This window comes from Cygnus atratus, chromosome 1 (genome assembly GCF_013377495.2).
Source record: "Cygnus atratus isolate AKBS03 ecotype Queensland, Australia chromosome 1, CAtr_DNAZoo_HiC_assembly, whole genome shotgun sequence".
NCBI classification, from domain to species: Eukaryota; Metazoa; Chordata; class Aves; order Anseriformes; family Anatidae; genus Cygnus; species Cygnus atratus.
The window spans coordinates 76470933-76489470 of NC_066362.1; the positions used below are offsets into that span (position 1 = coordinate 76470933).

Sequence of the window (18538 nt, forward strand, 5' to 3'; positions counted from 1 at the left end):
GACAGCTAGCTTATTTTGACATCTTATTATAGACCAGTATCAGTGACATTTAGACTTTTCCAAAATATCCCTGCATTGTATTTACCAGAAGGTCAGAGCTACTGAAACTTTTAGCTTGTGAGAGCTTTTCAAAACCATCTTGTCATGGATATATATATATATATATATATATATATATATATATATATATATATATATATATAAAATTTTTTTTTTTAAAGGCAAGCCAAGCTCCTGAGTGATCCAATGCAAATTTTCATGTCAAAAGTAGGCAAGAGGAAGTCAAAAATTAGGTATCCTTATTTGGAGAAGGCTTTACTAAGGGAAGAATAAACAGAGCCCTAACTAGGCTTTACGGGTGATTTAGTGGAATTGTGTCTCCCTGCAGTATTTGAGAGGTAAACACAGTGACTCACTGCAGCTGTAATAGGTGACAATACATTAATTTTGAAACAGAAGCTACCTCACAAAATAGACCTTTCATTTCTAGGCCTGCATTTTCAGTCCCACCAGGGATTTTCTTCTTCAAATGCTCTCTCTTTGCAAATGCACCAAACACAAAAGTATGTAGCAGTATGGGGAAGTCTTAGGAGAAAAAAAAAAGTGTGCTGTTGCAGTGATTTTATTTATTTTTGATCAGCTCTGCTGAACAACTTGCATCTGAAGGGGAGACCAAACTTCCAGCGTCATGTGAAGTGTGTCTGACCAAAAGTATAGTTACTAGATAGGAACTGCAGAGGACACGGGACACTATAACTCCAAACCAACAGGCTCAACTGCAGCATTAAGATTCTGTCAGCCTGTGGCAGGCTTGTAAGAAGAATGCCTCTCCTGCTCTCTTTTGAGTAACTAGCAAAAGACCTCAAAAAACAAACAAACAAAACAAAAACAAAACAAAACACACGGACAGGACTTCCACAGATTAAGGCCCATTGTTCTTGTTGAGGGACAAGGGAATGGTACCTGTAAATAGATGTTTGTCAGAGTTTCTAAATAATAAATAAGATAAAGGCTCTACAACTTCCTCAGATGCTTACTCCAGTGCTTATTTTCTTTTTTGTTACAACAGATTTCAAGGAAAAAAGTCTCTCCTTCTGCAATTGAAAGCCACTTTTTGTGTGCAGTGTAGGCAGCACAAGAAACAGACCATTACCTCCTCCAGTGTAATAATAACCTCTTGCATATTTATAGATTTATCCCCTCTCTGTTCTTCTGCCATCTTCTGTTCATCTAAATAATTGACCCTAGCTCTTTCAGATTTAGATCTGCAAGTGCTTGCTTTGTTTTTATCTGGACTTTCTCCAATACACATGGGACAACACTGTAAGCCTCACATTATGTGCTTGCATGCTAGAACTAATGAATCCTAACTCTGGGATTATCTAACAATCTGCAGGGAAAAATCTTTGTTTTTCATTTACAGATGCAAGACAACTAGAACAACATTCAATAGGATTTTTGATTCATACCTCAGAAGACTGAGCAAGTTCCAGTTCACAGTGAAGCGAATTCATTCCTTCAGGAACACTACCATTAAATTTATACATCACTGGGAAGCTTAAACCATTTCTAAAGGAAGCAGGAAAAAATAAAATCAGTCCTTTTTACTTTTTGATGAAGTATGTTTCCTGGAACATGCTCACAATACTCACGAGATCAACTCTTGCTGCATGTGTCGCATGTTCTCCAGTAGCTTATTTTTTTCTGCCCTCAGAGTCTAAAATATATCAGATCTAGTTAGAGAGTTAGTCCGTTCTGCAAAATAAGCACAGAATATGCGTATTCTCCCTGCCCCCTGCCTGGGCAGTCAAAAAATAAGATCATTCCCATACCTCTATTATTGAGGAACACTCCACAATGGTTAATTTCAGTTCTTTGATGTCCTGCTCCTTCTGCAAAGATTGTGGAGAGAAGAAACTTTAAAGCATACAACCTAATGACTAACACATTGAACTGCATTTGTAATATTTGTGACTGAGATGCTTTGCAACTGCCCTAATACTATACTCAATCTTAAACCACTGCAGCAGGCTGCACAAAATTGCCTCACATGCTGGCTAGCAGAAAGCACTCAGAAGACCTTTTTTATGGAATTTAAGGGACAGGAAAACTCCTTCCAGGTGCTGCGTTTCAGTTTATTCATTTTTTTTTTTTTTTAAATCTTGTTTCTGTACCAGCTGTAGCAGATTAGACAGAAACACTCTACTTTTAGTTGAAAACCTGGACTCTAAAATGCCTAGCATGAGTTTTAATCCTAAAACTAGTTGCAGTATTCTCTAAGTTTACTCTCGTTAGCTTGTATGATTAAAGGCATAGAGGGTAGCACATTAGATTAAGCTATACCTAGTAGAAGGGCTGATAGAGAACATATCAACCTTGTTGCAAGATGAGTTGATAGTAGCAGTTTTCTTAACTTCATGAACTAGCAGTGGGCTTCAGTCATATTATTCCATTACTATAGAATTTGCTGAACAGACAAGCAGAGCATTTCTTAGAGAAAATACGAACTTAACAGAATCACAGAATAGCCCAAGTTGGAAGGGACCCACATGGATCATCAGGTTCAACTCCTGGCTCCACACAAGACCACCAAGCTCTATCTTTTCACCCTTTCTAATCTTCCTCTTTAAAAAAAATTGAGACTTTTGACAGAGATGAAATAGATAGAAAACTAAGTGGATACAGAGGGAAAAAAAATGAAGTTAGATTCAAGTTTCCAGTCCTAGCAAAGATGTTTGACCTGTAGTACTGAAGTTTAACACAAACTTCATTTTTTCCTTTGTCTTTAAGTGTTTTCCATCTTTACATACCTTCTGCAGTCCTGGGCCAAAACCAGAAATGTCGCTGCATTAGTTTTTAGTGACCATCAATCCTATCCAGTCTCTTCGGATGAAGAGCTATGAGAATTTATTTATTTAAAGCTTACAAGTAAACACTAGTCCCACTGATCCTAACGCAAACAAGCAAAGTCAAGTTTTCCACACTAGTTTCTTCAAGATTATGCAAGCCAGTCACCTTGACCTACAAGAACACGCACTTTAGTAGACTGCATTAAGAATTCCCTTCCAGTCAATAGACTAAATAAGCATTGGAAAGCAGCATTCTACAGGAGCCACAAGACGTCTGAATAATTCAAGGAGGAGGAAGTAAAGGCTATTATTCTGCTTCTGGAAGGAAAAAAAGACCAATTTATCAGCTATAAAATTATCATCTGGATCACAAGCAAGTTTTTCTGTTTTGTCACTATTTAAAATTCAAACTGCACTCATTTTTGCAGAAAGCCTGACAGTCAAATATTTTGTCAGCTGACTTAGGGCATCTTCTACTAAACGGAAGCTTCATTAATCTAGAAGGCTGTTTGTACAGTTCATGAGTCCAAGAACTGCTAAAACCCTTACGTGGTCTTGTGTTCTTGTATTTTAGTACAAAACGCAAGTTTAAAAAGCATCAGAAATGTAGTTATCTAGGCCTGAAGAGTACACATTTCAATACTGAGAACAGATTTGCTTTTCCATTGGGTTCAGGATCACCATTTTTACTTTGACACAAAAATGTAGTAATTTAAGTGAAATACGTGAGGGGGAAGGATCATCTGCAGGTAGATTCTTTTACCATTTGTTGAAGAAAGCAGCCTTCAGAAGTTTTTGTACATTTTTCTGAGGTTTTTAAGTTTGTTCTGTTTTAAAAGGTTCTGAATTTTTATTTTATTTTTTAAAAAACAAAAGCAAATTCTAGAAGCCGTTAATTATGCTGACTCATAACCAGGTCCTAAAGCAGATCTCGCCTACTTTGAAAACATTTATAGGATCAAGTTCTGTTATGTGAGAACATTAGAAATTAAAGCACCACATACTCCACATTTTCAGTCATGAAAGTAATGACAGCAATGAAGTAGAAGCAACTAACCTGGATTAAGCTAGCCTCTTTATTCACCACAGTGCTCTCATAGATATATGCTTGAATCTGAAGAACGAAGAGAACAACAAGTAGTCATCAGCATGCACTATAATACAATTCTATCTCCTACTTGGAAATAAAAAATGATATTAATATTATCTGTGTAGAAAAATCATATTCTTCTTTTGAACATTTGCATGGAGTGTTTCAGAGTTCAAACCTTGCACCCAGTTAAAAGTGAAAACATCCTAAGCTCTCAGTCACCTCTTTTCCCCTCATCTGTCCAGGCTAATAGTTACAGCAACATCAGCCAAAGCACAGTTTCCTAATACATCTCCTCAGTGAGGAAAAGGTTTCCTAAATGCTTAACTTTGAGGGAAGAATGAAAAATGTGGATTGCCTATATTGGCCCAATTTTTAACCTCCAGATTGCAACATTCTCTGTCAAAGCTGTCATACTGGCCAAGCTATGACTGCACTACAGTTCTTTAGCACAGATGGGTTCAGCATTGCCTACCTTCCAGTGGAAGCAATTTCCCCCACTAAACCTGAGTAAACTATAGCTGTCCACGTCTCCTGGAGTTAAAGTGCTTACTTGAAGCTCTGCTGCATTTTTAGACAGCTCCAAAATCTTCTTTTGAAGTCCATCAGTGTCCATGCTACTCCTAATATGCTGAACAAGATACAGAACGTTTAGGCACAGCTGAATGGATTGACAGCTTCTCCTTGATGAAACTAGGAATAATGACATCTCCACCCCCAAGCTACTGCCTACTCTAAAGCAGTGATGGCATTTACTCACATAAAAGCCTTCTTGTCCTACTTTCCCTCATGTTTCTATACCTTTCAAAATAAAGGTTTGATGCTGCAAACATGTTGGACAATAGGACTTGCTCAAATTATGAAAATGTAGATCATAGATGAACAAGAATTAAAAGCTCAAGTCCTTCAAGTCAAAGAAAAAAAAAAAAAGGATTTTTTTAGAATAGCACGAGCTCTATCTTAAAGCACACCTCCACTGTAGACAAGCTCTTGGTTGGAAGGTGAAATTATAAGGATGAGGTTAATTTGGTGACACCAGCATCTCCAATACATTTCTAAGGATTCCTTTTCCCATCCAGGTGAACTAAGTTTGCCCCACTGAAATAGTTTCTCCTCCTTTCTTTCTATTTCTCCAGAGCACTGTTTGAACCGAAAGTAAAAAATCTCAGAACATGATTTAAAGCACTACTAGAACTGCAAAGCTAAAGAAAAGCTTTCAGGCCTACCACTTGAATATTAGTTTTTGGAACTAGGCTGTCAATCAATAGCTATTGAGATATTTGTATTTGGTAAAGACTAATATTCTGAACATGGTAAGCATGCAACAAACAATGGCTCCTACATTGTTACCTGACAATAGATTCCTGAATCTGTGAGATGATTCTTTTCATTACTTCTTATGAAGTAATCTGTTTCTCTACTCTCATCTTAAATACTGTAAAAGTGCAGGCTGTAAGCAAGTATTAAAACATTTTATCATCTGATGAAAACTGCTTTATAAAATACTTACTTCACTGAAATAAATAAGAGAAAGTAAAAACAAACAGCTCCCCTCTGAGAAGGGCCACAAACAAACAGGAAGCCTAGAGAGAGCTCTGTTAGCCTCCTGTAGGTCCTTGGCCAATAATGGGTCTCTCTCTGAGTGGAACCCCCCGGCCACTGCATTTCTTTAGAAATGCAGAACTTCTCCTTTGGACCATACCGGAGGGAAACAGAAGTGAGTATCAAGTGAGAAAGTGTTAGTTGGAGATTGAAACAATATAGACTTATTGTATTCATAGTTGTGTTAACTAAAAATAGCTAAGAGTTTAATCTATCAAGCTTTGAAAGAGGGAAAACTAAAAGCTGCTTTAATCCTGTCCCCTACACTTCCTCAGCCTCATATCCTTGCTTGCCCAGCAAATGGAAAGTCTAAAGCACAGTGCAATTTCAAGATAGAGAGTGTTATGGTAAGCCATTCTTGTTAAACATCAGATATTTTGATAACCTAACAAGCGTATCAGACTTCAAAGTCTGAGAAACACTTCATTTCTTAGTGGTAAGCTTTTAGTTCAACAAGCACGTGTGTTTGCAAAGTCATGATTTATTTTACCTCTTCCTGAAGAGAAGTCATTTTGATGACGAGAGACTGATTTTCTTTCTCCTGATTAGGTTTATTAATAGAAAAACAAACAAACAGAGACAGTAGTCATTTTTAGCACATCAAATTCAACATTCAAAGCCAAACTGAGACAAAAAGCAACAGAACACAAATACACACAAGGCCCAGTACAAAGCCGTCGTGCTGCATTCCTTTGCTTCAGAGAGTGGAGCTGAATGGGGAGTGTTGAAACCAGTGCAGTTCATGAGCTCTCACTGATTTTACACTTCCTAAATTCAGGGCTTGACCCCGATATTTCACATTAGAATAAAACTCAGACCACTAGACAATAGGAAGGATGTATTCAAAGTCAGAGTGAGCAAGGCTAATTATGTGCAAGTTCAGACAAGTCTGAAAAGCTTATGTGCCACACTCTACTTATTCCTGCCCACCACCACTGCAAAGGAAGAAAAGTAGTAGTATCCCACTCAGTGCCTCCACAGCTCAGGGAACAGTTACTAAGTGACTTGTAAGCAGAACTACAAGACTTCTCATAATATTTCTCCCTCCCGTCTCCTTCACAAAAGAAGAATTTGGTGTATAACCCAAAATTAAATCAAAACAATCAAAAACGTATGCACAATGGATCAAAAATAGCATCAAATAAATCTTATGTTCTTGCTCTGCATGGAATGCTTTCCTGTTTTCTAAATACTCCCCATCGGCAGCACACAGAGTCACGGAACACCTATTTACAGCCTACGCCCATGCAGCAAGACACAGAGATACCACTGTAGCGTGAACAGCACGCATGGCAGCAACACAAACATATGTTTTCCAGACAGCATATGCTCTGACATCTGACAACACCTGCTACAGCTGCAGCAGCAGCAATGTTGTTACCATGCTGCTTTATGAATCTTACAATCACGTTGGCTTTACTACTCAGACACGTGAGGTGCAATTCAGATACCCTTGCATAGGCATCCCGTGCCTCAAAGGAGAGATGCCAAGCATGCTGCATGGCTTCTGGCTGTCAGCCCAGAACAGACAACTTCTGGTAGGCCCTTGTCACTTCTGCCAGCCCATGGGGATAACTCTAATAAGCCTAGGGAGGTTTTGGAAAACAACTCCTTTGTGCAGGTATCTGAACCAAGCCTCCTGTCCTGCTGGTTCTAAAATACAGTCTTGCGCAGCACTTGAATTTCTGGCAGAACGCTGCCAACTTCAAATCAGACAGAGCTCAATGATGGTGGAATGAGAGCTGTTGTCTTTAATCATAATGAAAAGCAAGATCAATTTCCATGGTAGACTAGTCCTTTTAATTGTTTTCTTCATTGTAATAGATGATAGTTCCATACAAAAACTTCACGGTACTTTCCTAACACTAATAAATCATATTTCAAGCCCCAGTACCTATGAATACAGAGGTGGTCATACTGCTGATTTTTTATAGTCTGAGTGGTCATGCCACTGCTACAGCAAAGCATGAGAACTTATTCAACATAAGCTAAGAAGCAAGAGCACTTACCAGGTGTTTATTCTGGCAGAGAATCTGCTGTCTCTTCTCTTCCAACAGGTTCAGGTTGTTTTTTGCTTCTTCTAGTTCTTCTTCCAGTGATTTGGCTTTCAGCACAGAATGCTGGATGCTGCATGTAGATAAATAAACCCAATTAAACTGCAGCATGTTGCTGTTGGTCAGGCTTGAAATACCAAGAACACAGCGTTTTTAGAAGCTATCAGGGACTTACTCTTTGGCACAGATGCTTAACAAAAATGATGGGCTCTGCTGTTAAGTAAAGGCTCACAGATTCACTGTTTATTTCATCAGTCCCCTTCCACACTCAGATTAAGGGATGAAAACCCAGGCAAGCATAGCACCAAAGATAACATGCATTTGTTTGTATCCACCTAACCACCTAGCTTGCTACAGTCATATATCTGATTAACTTGAGCACATATATCATCTTTACAGTACTTCGTTGTTAGCAGTTAAGGAAGCCATTTCAGTTCAGTTTTCAAGGATAAGCTCTGCATCGTTTTCCTGATCAGATACCCCAACCTATATATATATTTAACCAGCATGGCAAGGCCCTGTATCTGGCTAGCCATGGGCTGTACAGCACCATGGAGCATGAGGTCTGGTATGAGGGTACATGTCCCACACCAGCTATGCTGCAAGACTGTTGCCTTAATCTCCCCGAAGACTCTGGGAATGGTTTGGCAGTTGACATAACTATGTCACATTTGAATTAGTTGGGTGAGATGAGCATTATGAACTCACTGTATAAATAGGCCTATACTCATAGCATTGATGGTTCCCCGAGATACAGCAATACTGATCTAGTGAGACAACTCACTCTAGCTCCTCAAGGGACTAGCAAAATAGCTCTTACACACTCATTTCCTCTCTGCTTGGCAGAGTGGTCTAGGACTGGAAACCTTACAGTGCTTGGCTGTTCACTTGGTAATATTAGCCCTTTTTCATCCACCCACCCCGCACTGATTTTGCTTCACCCTAAAAATTTGCCTATAACACACCCACAGCATCTCAGGCCACAAGAACCAGGCTATGAGATGAATGACTGTTTTTATAAGAACCAGGAGGTACAGAGCAGAACGATTGGGCAAGAGGGTTAAATATTACAGACACAGCATTAAGTCAAGAAAGTCGCTGGCATGAAGCATGAATGAGGCCACAAGCATAAAGCAAGGTTGGACCACTTGGTAGAAGATATGTCCACCCACAGCCATTACACAGTAGCCCAGGTCTCCCACCTTTTTATTTGTTGACGTAAATTCTCATTATCTGCCAATAACTTATTGTTGGTCTCATCCATAGCTTCCAGTGTAAGCCTCAGCTTGTTGTTCTCTTCCTGAAGCTTCTGGTTGTTGTACTGCAGGTCTGCGACACAGGTTATCAAGTCCGAAGTCTCCCTGTTTCAGTAACAAAACCAGGGAAGATCAAGATACGTCACTGTCTCTAATTTAGACTTTTTTTTTTAATCCTGACATCGTGCTACAGCAATAAGAGAAGCGAGAAGAGAGCTCACACAGGACTTTCGCATTGTACAGTCATTTGCTCTAAATTAAAATATAAGATTGTGTTTAGATCAGTTCTGCAATTCTACGGACACCAGGAAACGTTTTGTCTTTAACCATTTTTTTTTTGTCCTCCCTGCAATGGAAGTATGCCACCAGACGAGTGCCACCTCTGCATGCCTGCAGGACAGCATCTTAATTAAGCCCTTTCTAATCACCTTTTAGGCAATTGCTAATACTTCTAACTCACTCCTCAAGTTCTGGATCCTTTCACTTCTCCTAAACCACCCTGCACCTACACTTTCAACTGAAACTTGAACAGGGATCACCTTTTTGAGGTCCTGAGAAATGAGAGGAAAGTGTCAGAAGTATATCCGAATATCTTGACTATGCATAAAATGAAAAAAATATATTTGAAACTTAGTGCTTAATAGCAAAGCATTTAATAAAAAATTCAAATCTGAGTCATGATTATAAAAAAATAACCTAAGCAAAACTAAGGATCAGATTTTTCAAGAGAAAATAGCTTCTATTATCAAACACCTAAGAACTTAGAAGAGGTGACGGAGGTACAGTTTAAAAAGGAAAAAAACCATAACTTCCTCTCCCAGTAAAACTCCAGCTACAGGGAATTAACAAGGTAAATGGACACAAAAGGACTAAGAAACCAGTAAGGAAAATTACTAGAATGTTTTTCAGTTTGAGCAGAATCTATATGGAAGAATGTGAAAGCATCAAAACCCTGCACAGACTGAGGTCAGCATTAGCTTCAGAAAACTGTCTTGACAGAGCTTCCATCAGTTTTAGTGGTTCTTGAAATTTCTCAAGTAATCCAAAGGTAGGAGTACTAAATTCTCAGAAAGAATTGCTGAAATGAACTTACATGTCTCCTTTAGACACATCACCCCCAAAGGCTTCCAAGCTTCCTGATGTAACATTCATCCAGACAGGTGTCTTTTTTACTGAAAGAGATTTGGTTTTGGTTATGGAGTAAGAAAGCGGTGTTTCCTGAATAAAAATCAGAATAAAATGGTCTGCACCTTCAAATGTGTTTCTATGTACTTTAAATTCCAGGTCTTCTATGCTTGCTGTTGGTTCCTCAGTTGTACCATCTTCCCTGAAAGAGAAAGCATCGAAAATCACGTACAAGAGTATAAAAAAAGATCACTTACCAACTTTGTAATATTTGAAACCTTTCATCCTAAAACCACCCTGTGATCACAATGCCCTAATGCCATCTTTGTTCCAAGGTACAGAATGCACAAGCCATGGGAAAACTTCCTACTTTCCTGTTTTCACAGAAGATTTTATGAGATAAATTGATAAAAAACTATTACCATTTTCTCTTGCAGTCTTCAATCCACTCCTTCATGATGGCATGATATGTTTCAAGGTCCATGGAGATGTCTTTCTGCTCTGGATCAAGCATGTTGCACAGCTCTTCAAGACCACTGTCTTCTGATCCACGACTTGTTGTGTGTCTCAGATAATCAACTATCTTGGAAACTGCTACTTTTCCTAAAATAAATATAGGTGACCATGTACCAGATTTCAAAGTCTATTAGGACACTGTAAAGAGCTGCCAAAGGGCCTCCTACTGATCTGCACTGGTACACATTCAGTTGCTGTAGGCAAGCAACTGATCTTTGCAGTTCTAGTGTGATGCAGTAAGAAGTAGTTCACGCTTTTTTTCCTTTATCTCCTAATATAGAAGTGTGAAAGTTGAGTTACTTTTTCTGTGGACTTCAGTTTAGAAAGAACAGACTCACCTTATTTGCTGTGTTACTACATTCAGATATCTCAAATTGAGCAGACCCTGTAACTGACATTATTTTACTCTGCTGGACTCCTTTATTTACCACTTCTGGTCATATTTGAGGTAGAACTTGGAAGAACAGCCTTTCACTCTGAAGTTTCCTAAATTTCTTTTTCTAATAGGAAAAACCCTAAAAGAAATTAGCAGTCATTTCCAACACATTTGATTGGTAGAAATGTGTTGCGCCTCTACTTCCTCTGCACTAAAATACTGCAAAGATTAGCTTGGGGGCAGCAGGGGAGGGGAGGCAGGGAGGAAAGAGAGAGGCATCATGCAAAAGAGGCACAGGGATTTGTTTTGCGTCTGCCATGCATACAGCCACCTAGCTAAGGTAGCTAGGCAGTCTAAACATACCAGAGGTTACTATGTCTCAAGATGTAACATACCAGCTTTGAAAATTTTTTTAGGGAAGACTACAGAAGAGCAACAAACAGCCACTCACAAACCTGTATGCTCTATGTCGCATGCACAGAAAATAGTGGTCAGTAAGTCTTCTTCACAGATCAAGCTGACATCATACATGTTGTCAGCTTTGCAGCCCAGTGACTGCTTCCATCCTATGAAAGATAAGTTTGTTATCATCCATCTTTATGTGCTCATAGTTCTGTATGAGCACATAAACACATGAGTTAGAAGCTCATAGCTTCTAACTGCAGTGTTATTTCTGAGATAGCATGAACATACACATAACATCATGATGTGCACATTTGGGAGCTCTGGCTTTTCTTTTGCATAAGGTAAAAGCTACATAATGTGTTCTTTCTTCTCCTCCACACCCAGAATAAGATTTTTTTTTTTGGTAGAAAAATCATCATAGATTACATTAAAACACGCCAAAAAAAAATCTGAAATAATATCTTTTTACATTAAAAGCAGACTACACTGATACCCAAACCCACCTCTCCCCAAAAAGAGAATCAGCAAATATGAAAGCTTTTTTTTTTTTTTTTAAAAAAGCCTTCTTACTTCCTCACTTCTTACATTTAGATTAATATTCTTTAGGGGAAAATTAAGATTCTGCTTAGTTCTATTTGTAATCTTATTATGTTGGAGTGATTGTAACACATTTTTACTAGGTTAAGAAGTAAAGAAATTCATCTATGTAGGCTTAATATTTGTATGTTTAGGCTTTTGGATTAAATGGTGTTTGTTTCAAGAATTTTTACCTCTTTCACTCAGAGGTGACCTCTGTGGTGCAGGAGATTGAATCACAGCACTTTCTGACTTTTTATCAGATGTGAAGAACTGGAAGTGAGGACTTGACGTAAGGTACTTCTGTTCATGACGCGCATCTTCAGACTCAGTACTTGCTAAAGCACACCACTGGCTCTGGATATTACCTTCTCTGGATGCGAAGTAGGATGGAGAACTGTTCTCCATGGGGCATACTGGCATCCATGGGTTGCTGGTCCTCTCTTCGCTTTTAATGACCGAGTATGTAGCATTTGCAGAGCAGCTGTCAGAGATCTCCCCAAAACAAGGAGACAGCAACTGCAAGTCTGCAGAGAAAACACTTTCACTGCTGGGGCTGATGAAGCGTGGACTAGTACTATCACCACTTCTAAATGTTCTTTTCTTCAGTATTTCTTCTAGATTTTTTCTGATATTGCACTGTGGACTGTCAAAGTTCCGTGACTGAAATTTTGGTATCTGTAAAGCGGGATTAGAGACTTGATCCATCATTTGGATAGATTTGATCTTTCTGCATATACTGTCCACTGGGTTATGATGTCGTTTATTAGCACCATGCTCTGAAGACATTATAAATTCCCCTCTCTTACAAAGTATCTGGAAAGAAGAGGGACAAAACAAAACAGTCAGGTACATCACCATGGACAACTTCTTTGTGAGAATTTTTCCTTTGAGCAGGCAGCTTGGAGCCTTGGTATCAAGTGATTTGAAAATCCTTGGTCCATATACAGACTGGACAGGAACCTTCAACCACAGTGTTTAGTTCTCCAGGGAACTAGAAACAATAGAGATCTGGACAAGGTGGGGAAGAAAAGAAACATATTTTTTTTTGAAATTTCACTGCTTATTCTTAAATACAATAACCATACCAGAGAGGAAGGGGTAAAAAAAATAACATAAAACTTCCCTCTCCAACCTAGCAGTTGATTATCTTCTTAAAGTAAGCTCTAAGCAACAGTTACTCAGCCCAGTTTATCCCAAATTAGATATATATGTTTTTTAAATATAGAAGTTTTCATTAGAAGAGCAGAACAACAGCAAAACCCACACAACTTTCATAACCATTATTTTTGGTCATATTTTGGTCACATACTTCCTTCCTGATACCATGGGTTTTTGTTTGTGTCTAATAGCAACTGTCCAGCTCTTTACCCAAGGTACCTCCAACAGCTTTAGGCGTTAGTAGCTCTTGCTTTCATTCAGAAGCCTCTCAGCCAAACCCTGCAGCCACAGCTATACAGGTCATTTTAAGTATTCTGAGGTTGCAGCATTCTTGATATCATCTTCCAACAGGTTTCAGAAGCTAAGGTTTAAATGAAGTTAGCTTTCAGGAAAATATCAGTCTGCCTTTCTGAGTTTACTCTTTGTGGGTACTGGATTGGGGGATAGCAGGAGGCAGGAAAAGCGAGCACAAGAGTTTCAACATTTCAATGAGCCCACAAAAATAGAAAACTAAGAACCTGTGTTTTCTTTTATCAATTAACTACAACACTACCACACAAAGAATTGCCCCAAAAACATGCCCTACACAAGTGTTTCGGTTCTATTTGCATTTTTATCTTTCCAAATGCGATATTTCTGATCAGATATGCACATGTGCATTACCAAACCATGGGAGTTGCATTTTGAAGGGATAAAAACCTTGTTTCAACAAGATTTCTGTCATCCTGCAGTTTGCAGTCTTCTCTGAACTGAGTAGTTGGGAGCTTTCCTCTGACACTATCCCACTGTGGACTTCCTTCACAGTTCCCCTTCCAAAAAAGATAATCTGCTGAATCAGCAGCACCAAGAGACACCATCCACCAGCCCATGAACGTGGCTGGACTCAGAGCTCTATGACAGATTTCTGAAACTTCATAATTGTAAAGAAACAAGAGGGAAACAAGCAATGCTATTGGAAGTTAGCTATGACATTTAGATCATTATTAGAGATGCATTATAAGAGAGAAAAATAGCACCAGATAAGTCTAGCTGAAGCTCCCTAGAATCAGATTTTAGTTCTTATTTTGCATCTAATATTACAGCTACATACCTACCTTTCCACCACTCTATCACTTTGAACTCATCAGCACTATTAATACATTGTACCATTTCTTGCAACAAGGTTACGTACAATGCTTAAAGAAAAAAAATACACGCAATGTTTGCTTTAAAGTACGAAACAGAAAAGCAGTAAAGACCCCAGCACATGCTGGCTGTATATCCTATGTACCAGCAATAACAACTCCCAGAGACTCCAAGGCTGAGGTTTAACTTGTAGCTAGCCTGTTGGAATGGTACCATCACAGATCAGTTTTATGTTATAAAAGCAGGGGGAAAGGAAAACTAAATAACAGCTTAAAAACTACAGCTCACAAGGTGGTGTGTGTGTGTGTGTGTGCATGAGCACAACGCCAGTTGTTGCCTGTAGGAACAGAACACTGAGCTCCCTGACCTGAAGGGATTTCCCCCTGCACAGTGCAAACACCAGCGTGCCCCCAAAAGGATATAGACTTCACAGAATCATGGCTTCTTACTCAGCCTGAGCATCAAGAAACCAAGTGAATCAACCTCTTCTTCCCCCAAAAGTTAGCTGCCCCATTTTCTTTCAGACAGAGGAAAAAAGAAATAACAAAAAGAGGTTGAAGGCATCTTATCAAAGAAATTGATTTATTTTTTCAAAAATGGCAACATGCTTCACAACAGTTAACAAAAGAGCTGCCACTTGTATAATCTTGTAGTGAAAAAAGGAAAACCACATGCAAGTATTTAAGAATCCAGGTTACCAACAGGCATAAATACTTTACAAAAATTGGTCTACTACAAGCTTTCTGCACACCAGAAGCTGAATTTTACAGACAGATAGACAAGATCCCCAAGTTTATTTTTCTGCTGTTAATTCTGCAAGTAACAATATTTACCATAATAAATATATCCTTGGTCACAGGAATAGTTTAAAAAATAACAATAGTAAGAAGTGCAGCACATTTTTTGAAGAAGGAGGGAGAAAAAAAAGACTGCTTTTTATTATTATTATGGTTGATTTGAAAGACTTGTTCCTAAAAGCAAATGCTAGGAAGTAAAGGAGTTTCCTATATTAGAGATACAGAATGCCTTTAAAAATATTTTTTTTTAAAAAAAAAAAAGATAAAAACACTACAGTTAGACTTAATTACATTCTCTCAGTACATGAAAGCCCTTAAATATAAGCAACCAATCATTAAAGAACGCTATCCCTTTTAACAATACTCCTTTAAAATATTGCCTGTATTTTCCTGTTACAAAAGGAAATATAAGTACAAAACATTATACCTACAATAACAGAGTAGCACGTAAAAAAAAATACCTTCTATTCCTGTCTAGTAGAGATAGCACACTGTAACTAAGGATATTTTAGCCGTTCCTCTAAAGAAAGACTAACTGAACAAACTTTAGTACTGAAACTAGCAGAGTGTTCATTTGCTAGAAAATCAGCTTTACAAGGTACACCTGTGGCTGTCTGTCACTCAGCTCTAGGGCTAATGGACAATTAGTTGTAATGAGCTGCAAATTAAGTATCAGTCTCCAAGTTTCTAGCTCTCTTGTTTTCTTGTAGTTTTCCTGCACATCCTAAGTGAACAGTATGGAGTTTCAGCGCATCCTGAAGTTTCACTGCTATCCACACACACAAACTGCCTTTTAAAACAAACAAACAAACAAAAAAAATGAGTAAAACAACAGTACAGTTTACTGCTCTGTATGCTCTCAGGTACTTGGGATGTTTCTCACTTCTATTAGAAGTTGTTACTTTTCCCAGCTGCTGTGAACTTTCATGCAGCAGCAGATCTCACCTAGTTTCTCGTCTAGAAGTTTGAGGAGACAATACAGAAATTATATAAAAAAATCATAGCTCTTGCCACTTTTTGAAAGAATGCAGAAGTTAAAACATCTTGGGCTGATGGTCTATTAAAAAGTCCCTGTGTTGTATGCTCTCCCTGTGTTGTTGAATGCTCTGCCTTTGGGTCTGTGACTAAAAAACTTGTCATGACTTAAACATTTTAAGTATTATATTCTCCAACAAGATTTGCATTTTAACACTGTGGATCTTTAGATATATGCTTTACAAAAAAAAAAAAAAAAAAAAGAATAAGCTAATATAATGTTTTTAGGCAATATTGGTGCCTGCCCTGTATACTAACCATTCAGCCTCTCAGACTTGAAACACTTGGAGAAACAACACCTCCCAGTCTAAAACAGGCTATTTCAGCACCTCACAGAAAAAAAATAAAAATAAAAAAATTCTAAATGCTCTCACATGTGCTTTGTGGTTAAAACCCAAATCGTGGAAGTATACTGACTTCTCCCATTTTTTGTAGGAAAACTGTTAAATAATTAAAAAATAGACATTTTTTATTTATTGTCATCCAGCAGCATTGCCAGAGACCAGGTGTTGATAAAATCAGTTCTGATTTCACTAGCAGATGGGTAAGCATTTTGACTAGATACGCTTTTTTTTTTTCTTCCAGGAGTAAAGTTGATATTAATGCAGAGGTAAGATTTCTGAGATCAATCCAGCTGAGCATCTTTTCTATTCTTTCTTTTATCTTTGAGAGATTTATGCACACAGGAAGATTTTTAACTTACTAGTTTGAAGAGAAAACCTCCCAAATTGAAATAGCATGCATGTTTTTTCATATCTTGATAGGAATGGGTGACCTTTTCTCAGGAGGTTCCTCCAGGTGATGATGATATTGATGCTGTTGTACAGCTCATAGAGTAGGCACAGTGCAGGCACAGGGGCAAATAACTTGCCTGTAGTCCTTGCAATCTAAACTGAGAAAGGTGGAGTGAAAAACAGGGTGATTGGAAGAAGTGTTTCACTTACAGGCTATGAGGTTTAATTAGACCCTTAATAATCTCCTAATAGTCTCATTGGCATACTAGATAAGGGTTAGGTGTATGTCATATTCAAGATACATTGGTAAATATCGAGGACAAACATTTTCAAAGTATAACAAATGATAATACAGCAGAGTTATTAAGTTACTTGTCTTCTCTTGAAAATACTTCCTGAGGTTTTCCATTCTGTCTTTAACAACATTTTTCTCTACATAAATTATACACTTTGCATATAAATACACACATAAACCCATTTCTATTCCCTCCTGCTAAGAATGGGTAAGGAAAACAAGCCCAAGAGACTGCACATTTTATGGACTGTGCTTGCACAGGCTGGGCACTTTGTAAAAAAACATGAAGCAGGCTATTTCAGTCTCTGACTCCTGACTGTCCAGTTATCACTCCAGTTCTTGGTGTGACCTGCTTTTTTCTCCTCTCTCCCAGTTCCATCCACTGTTTACAACAAAACATCAGCATCCAGCTGCTCAGCAACAGCATGTATTTCTTGTCCAGCTCTATGGGTGAGACTCTGTGACAAACATACAACTCAGCCAAGACGAGATGACTGCATGCGTAATGTTTAGCATAGTTTGTAGCCCTCTAGGTAACTTGTTGACAAAGACAAAAGTCCTCTTTGCCAAGTTCATGGGGGTGGAAGAAAAGGTCAGATGACTCCTTGGCCTTTGGTGCTTCTGTCGTTACAGAAAGGTATGCTCTGCAAGATGCGTTTGGTAGTAGTATGTGCTGGTCTGAAGAGCTGTACAACTTCTGCTAACAGGCATTGTAAATGCCTGTACTTAGATGGTCAGATTTCTTTTCCAGTTTGCAAATTGCAGAAAACTTTTTCCGTTGGTGTTTTCTTCTTGGTGTTTGCCCCAGATTTTTCATCACTGAAGAAAAATATTTTACTATCCTATGAGTCACTGAACTTCAGAAGTAATACCTCTTTTTGTGATGTTTGCACCTTTCAAATATTTGTTGATTTCTACACTTTCCTGATACTTTTAAATATCCCTTACCTCACATAACATCTTTAACTTTTACTTATAATTACCTCTTGAAATCTCTTCCATTTTGTCAATACACTTTTGAGAACAGTAGTGTCTGGATCCAAATATAGCATCTCACTGCAGTTCTCAGCAAAGACTCTATTACCTCTACTGTGTGAGCCATTTACACAATCCCTAGCAGACTGTCTTTTCTACATCTTGAACTCTACCTTGAGTAGTTTTTAGTACAGCTAAGTAGTTTGTAGTATAGTTCTTCTCGTGAGGTCTAGAGAAAAGAAGAAAAACATCTCCAGTAATGATACAGTAGCACTGGTATTGTGCCTTAAGATATTCTGGCTTTGAAAGATCACAGATACATAAAAAACAGGACCAAACAAAATTGTTCAGAGATTGTACAGTTCATCACCCTGTCCATGGGCAGGATTAGTTTACCAACTAGTCCTAACAGGGGCTTGGCTAATACATTCTCTGATCTTCTCAGTGATTATAGATTCAAAGCCTTTTCTAAGGCAATCTGTATTTCACTATGCTACCATTAGAAAGCCTGCCTTTCAATCTAATTTAAGTGCCCTTAATGCAAGTTAAGTACAATACCATTTGTCT

General features: G+C 38.3%; 1 protein-coding gene across 1 annotated transcript in view; it reads right to left on the minus strand.

Annotated features, from left to right (window-relative positions):
* The window catches only part of IRAG2 (inositol 1,4,5-triphosphate receptor associated 2), a 38673-nt gene extending 26035 nt beyond the window's left edge, over positions 1-12638 (minus strand). The window contains exons 1-13 of the mRNA XM_035540822.2: positions 12044-12638; positions 11324-11434; positions 10399-10579; positions 10102-10178; positions 9945-10023; positions 8798-8956; positions 7551-7668; positions 6032-6082; positions 4493-4570; positions 3907-3963; positions 1833-1892; positions 1653-1717; positions 1470-1569 (exon numbers count right to left, since the gene is read on the minus strand). Of these exons, the coding sequence (XP_035396715.1) occupies positions 1470-1569; positions 1653-1717; positions 1833-1892; positions 3907-3963; positions 4493-4570; positions 6032-6082; positions 7551-7668; positions 8798-8956; positions 9945-10023; positions 10102-10178; positions 10399-10579; positions 11324-11434; positions 12044-12638 (1731 nt within the window). The remainder of the gene's footprint in view (positions 1-1469; positions 1570-1652; positions 1718-1832; positions 1893-3906; positions 3964-4492; positions 4571-6031; positions 6083-7550; positions 7669-8797; positions 8957-9944; positions 10024-10101; positions 10179-10398; positions 10580-11323; positions 11435-12043) is intronic.
* Positions 12639-18538: the final 5900 nt, after the last annotated feature.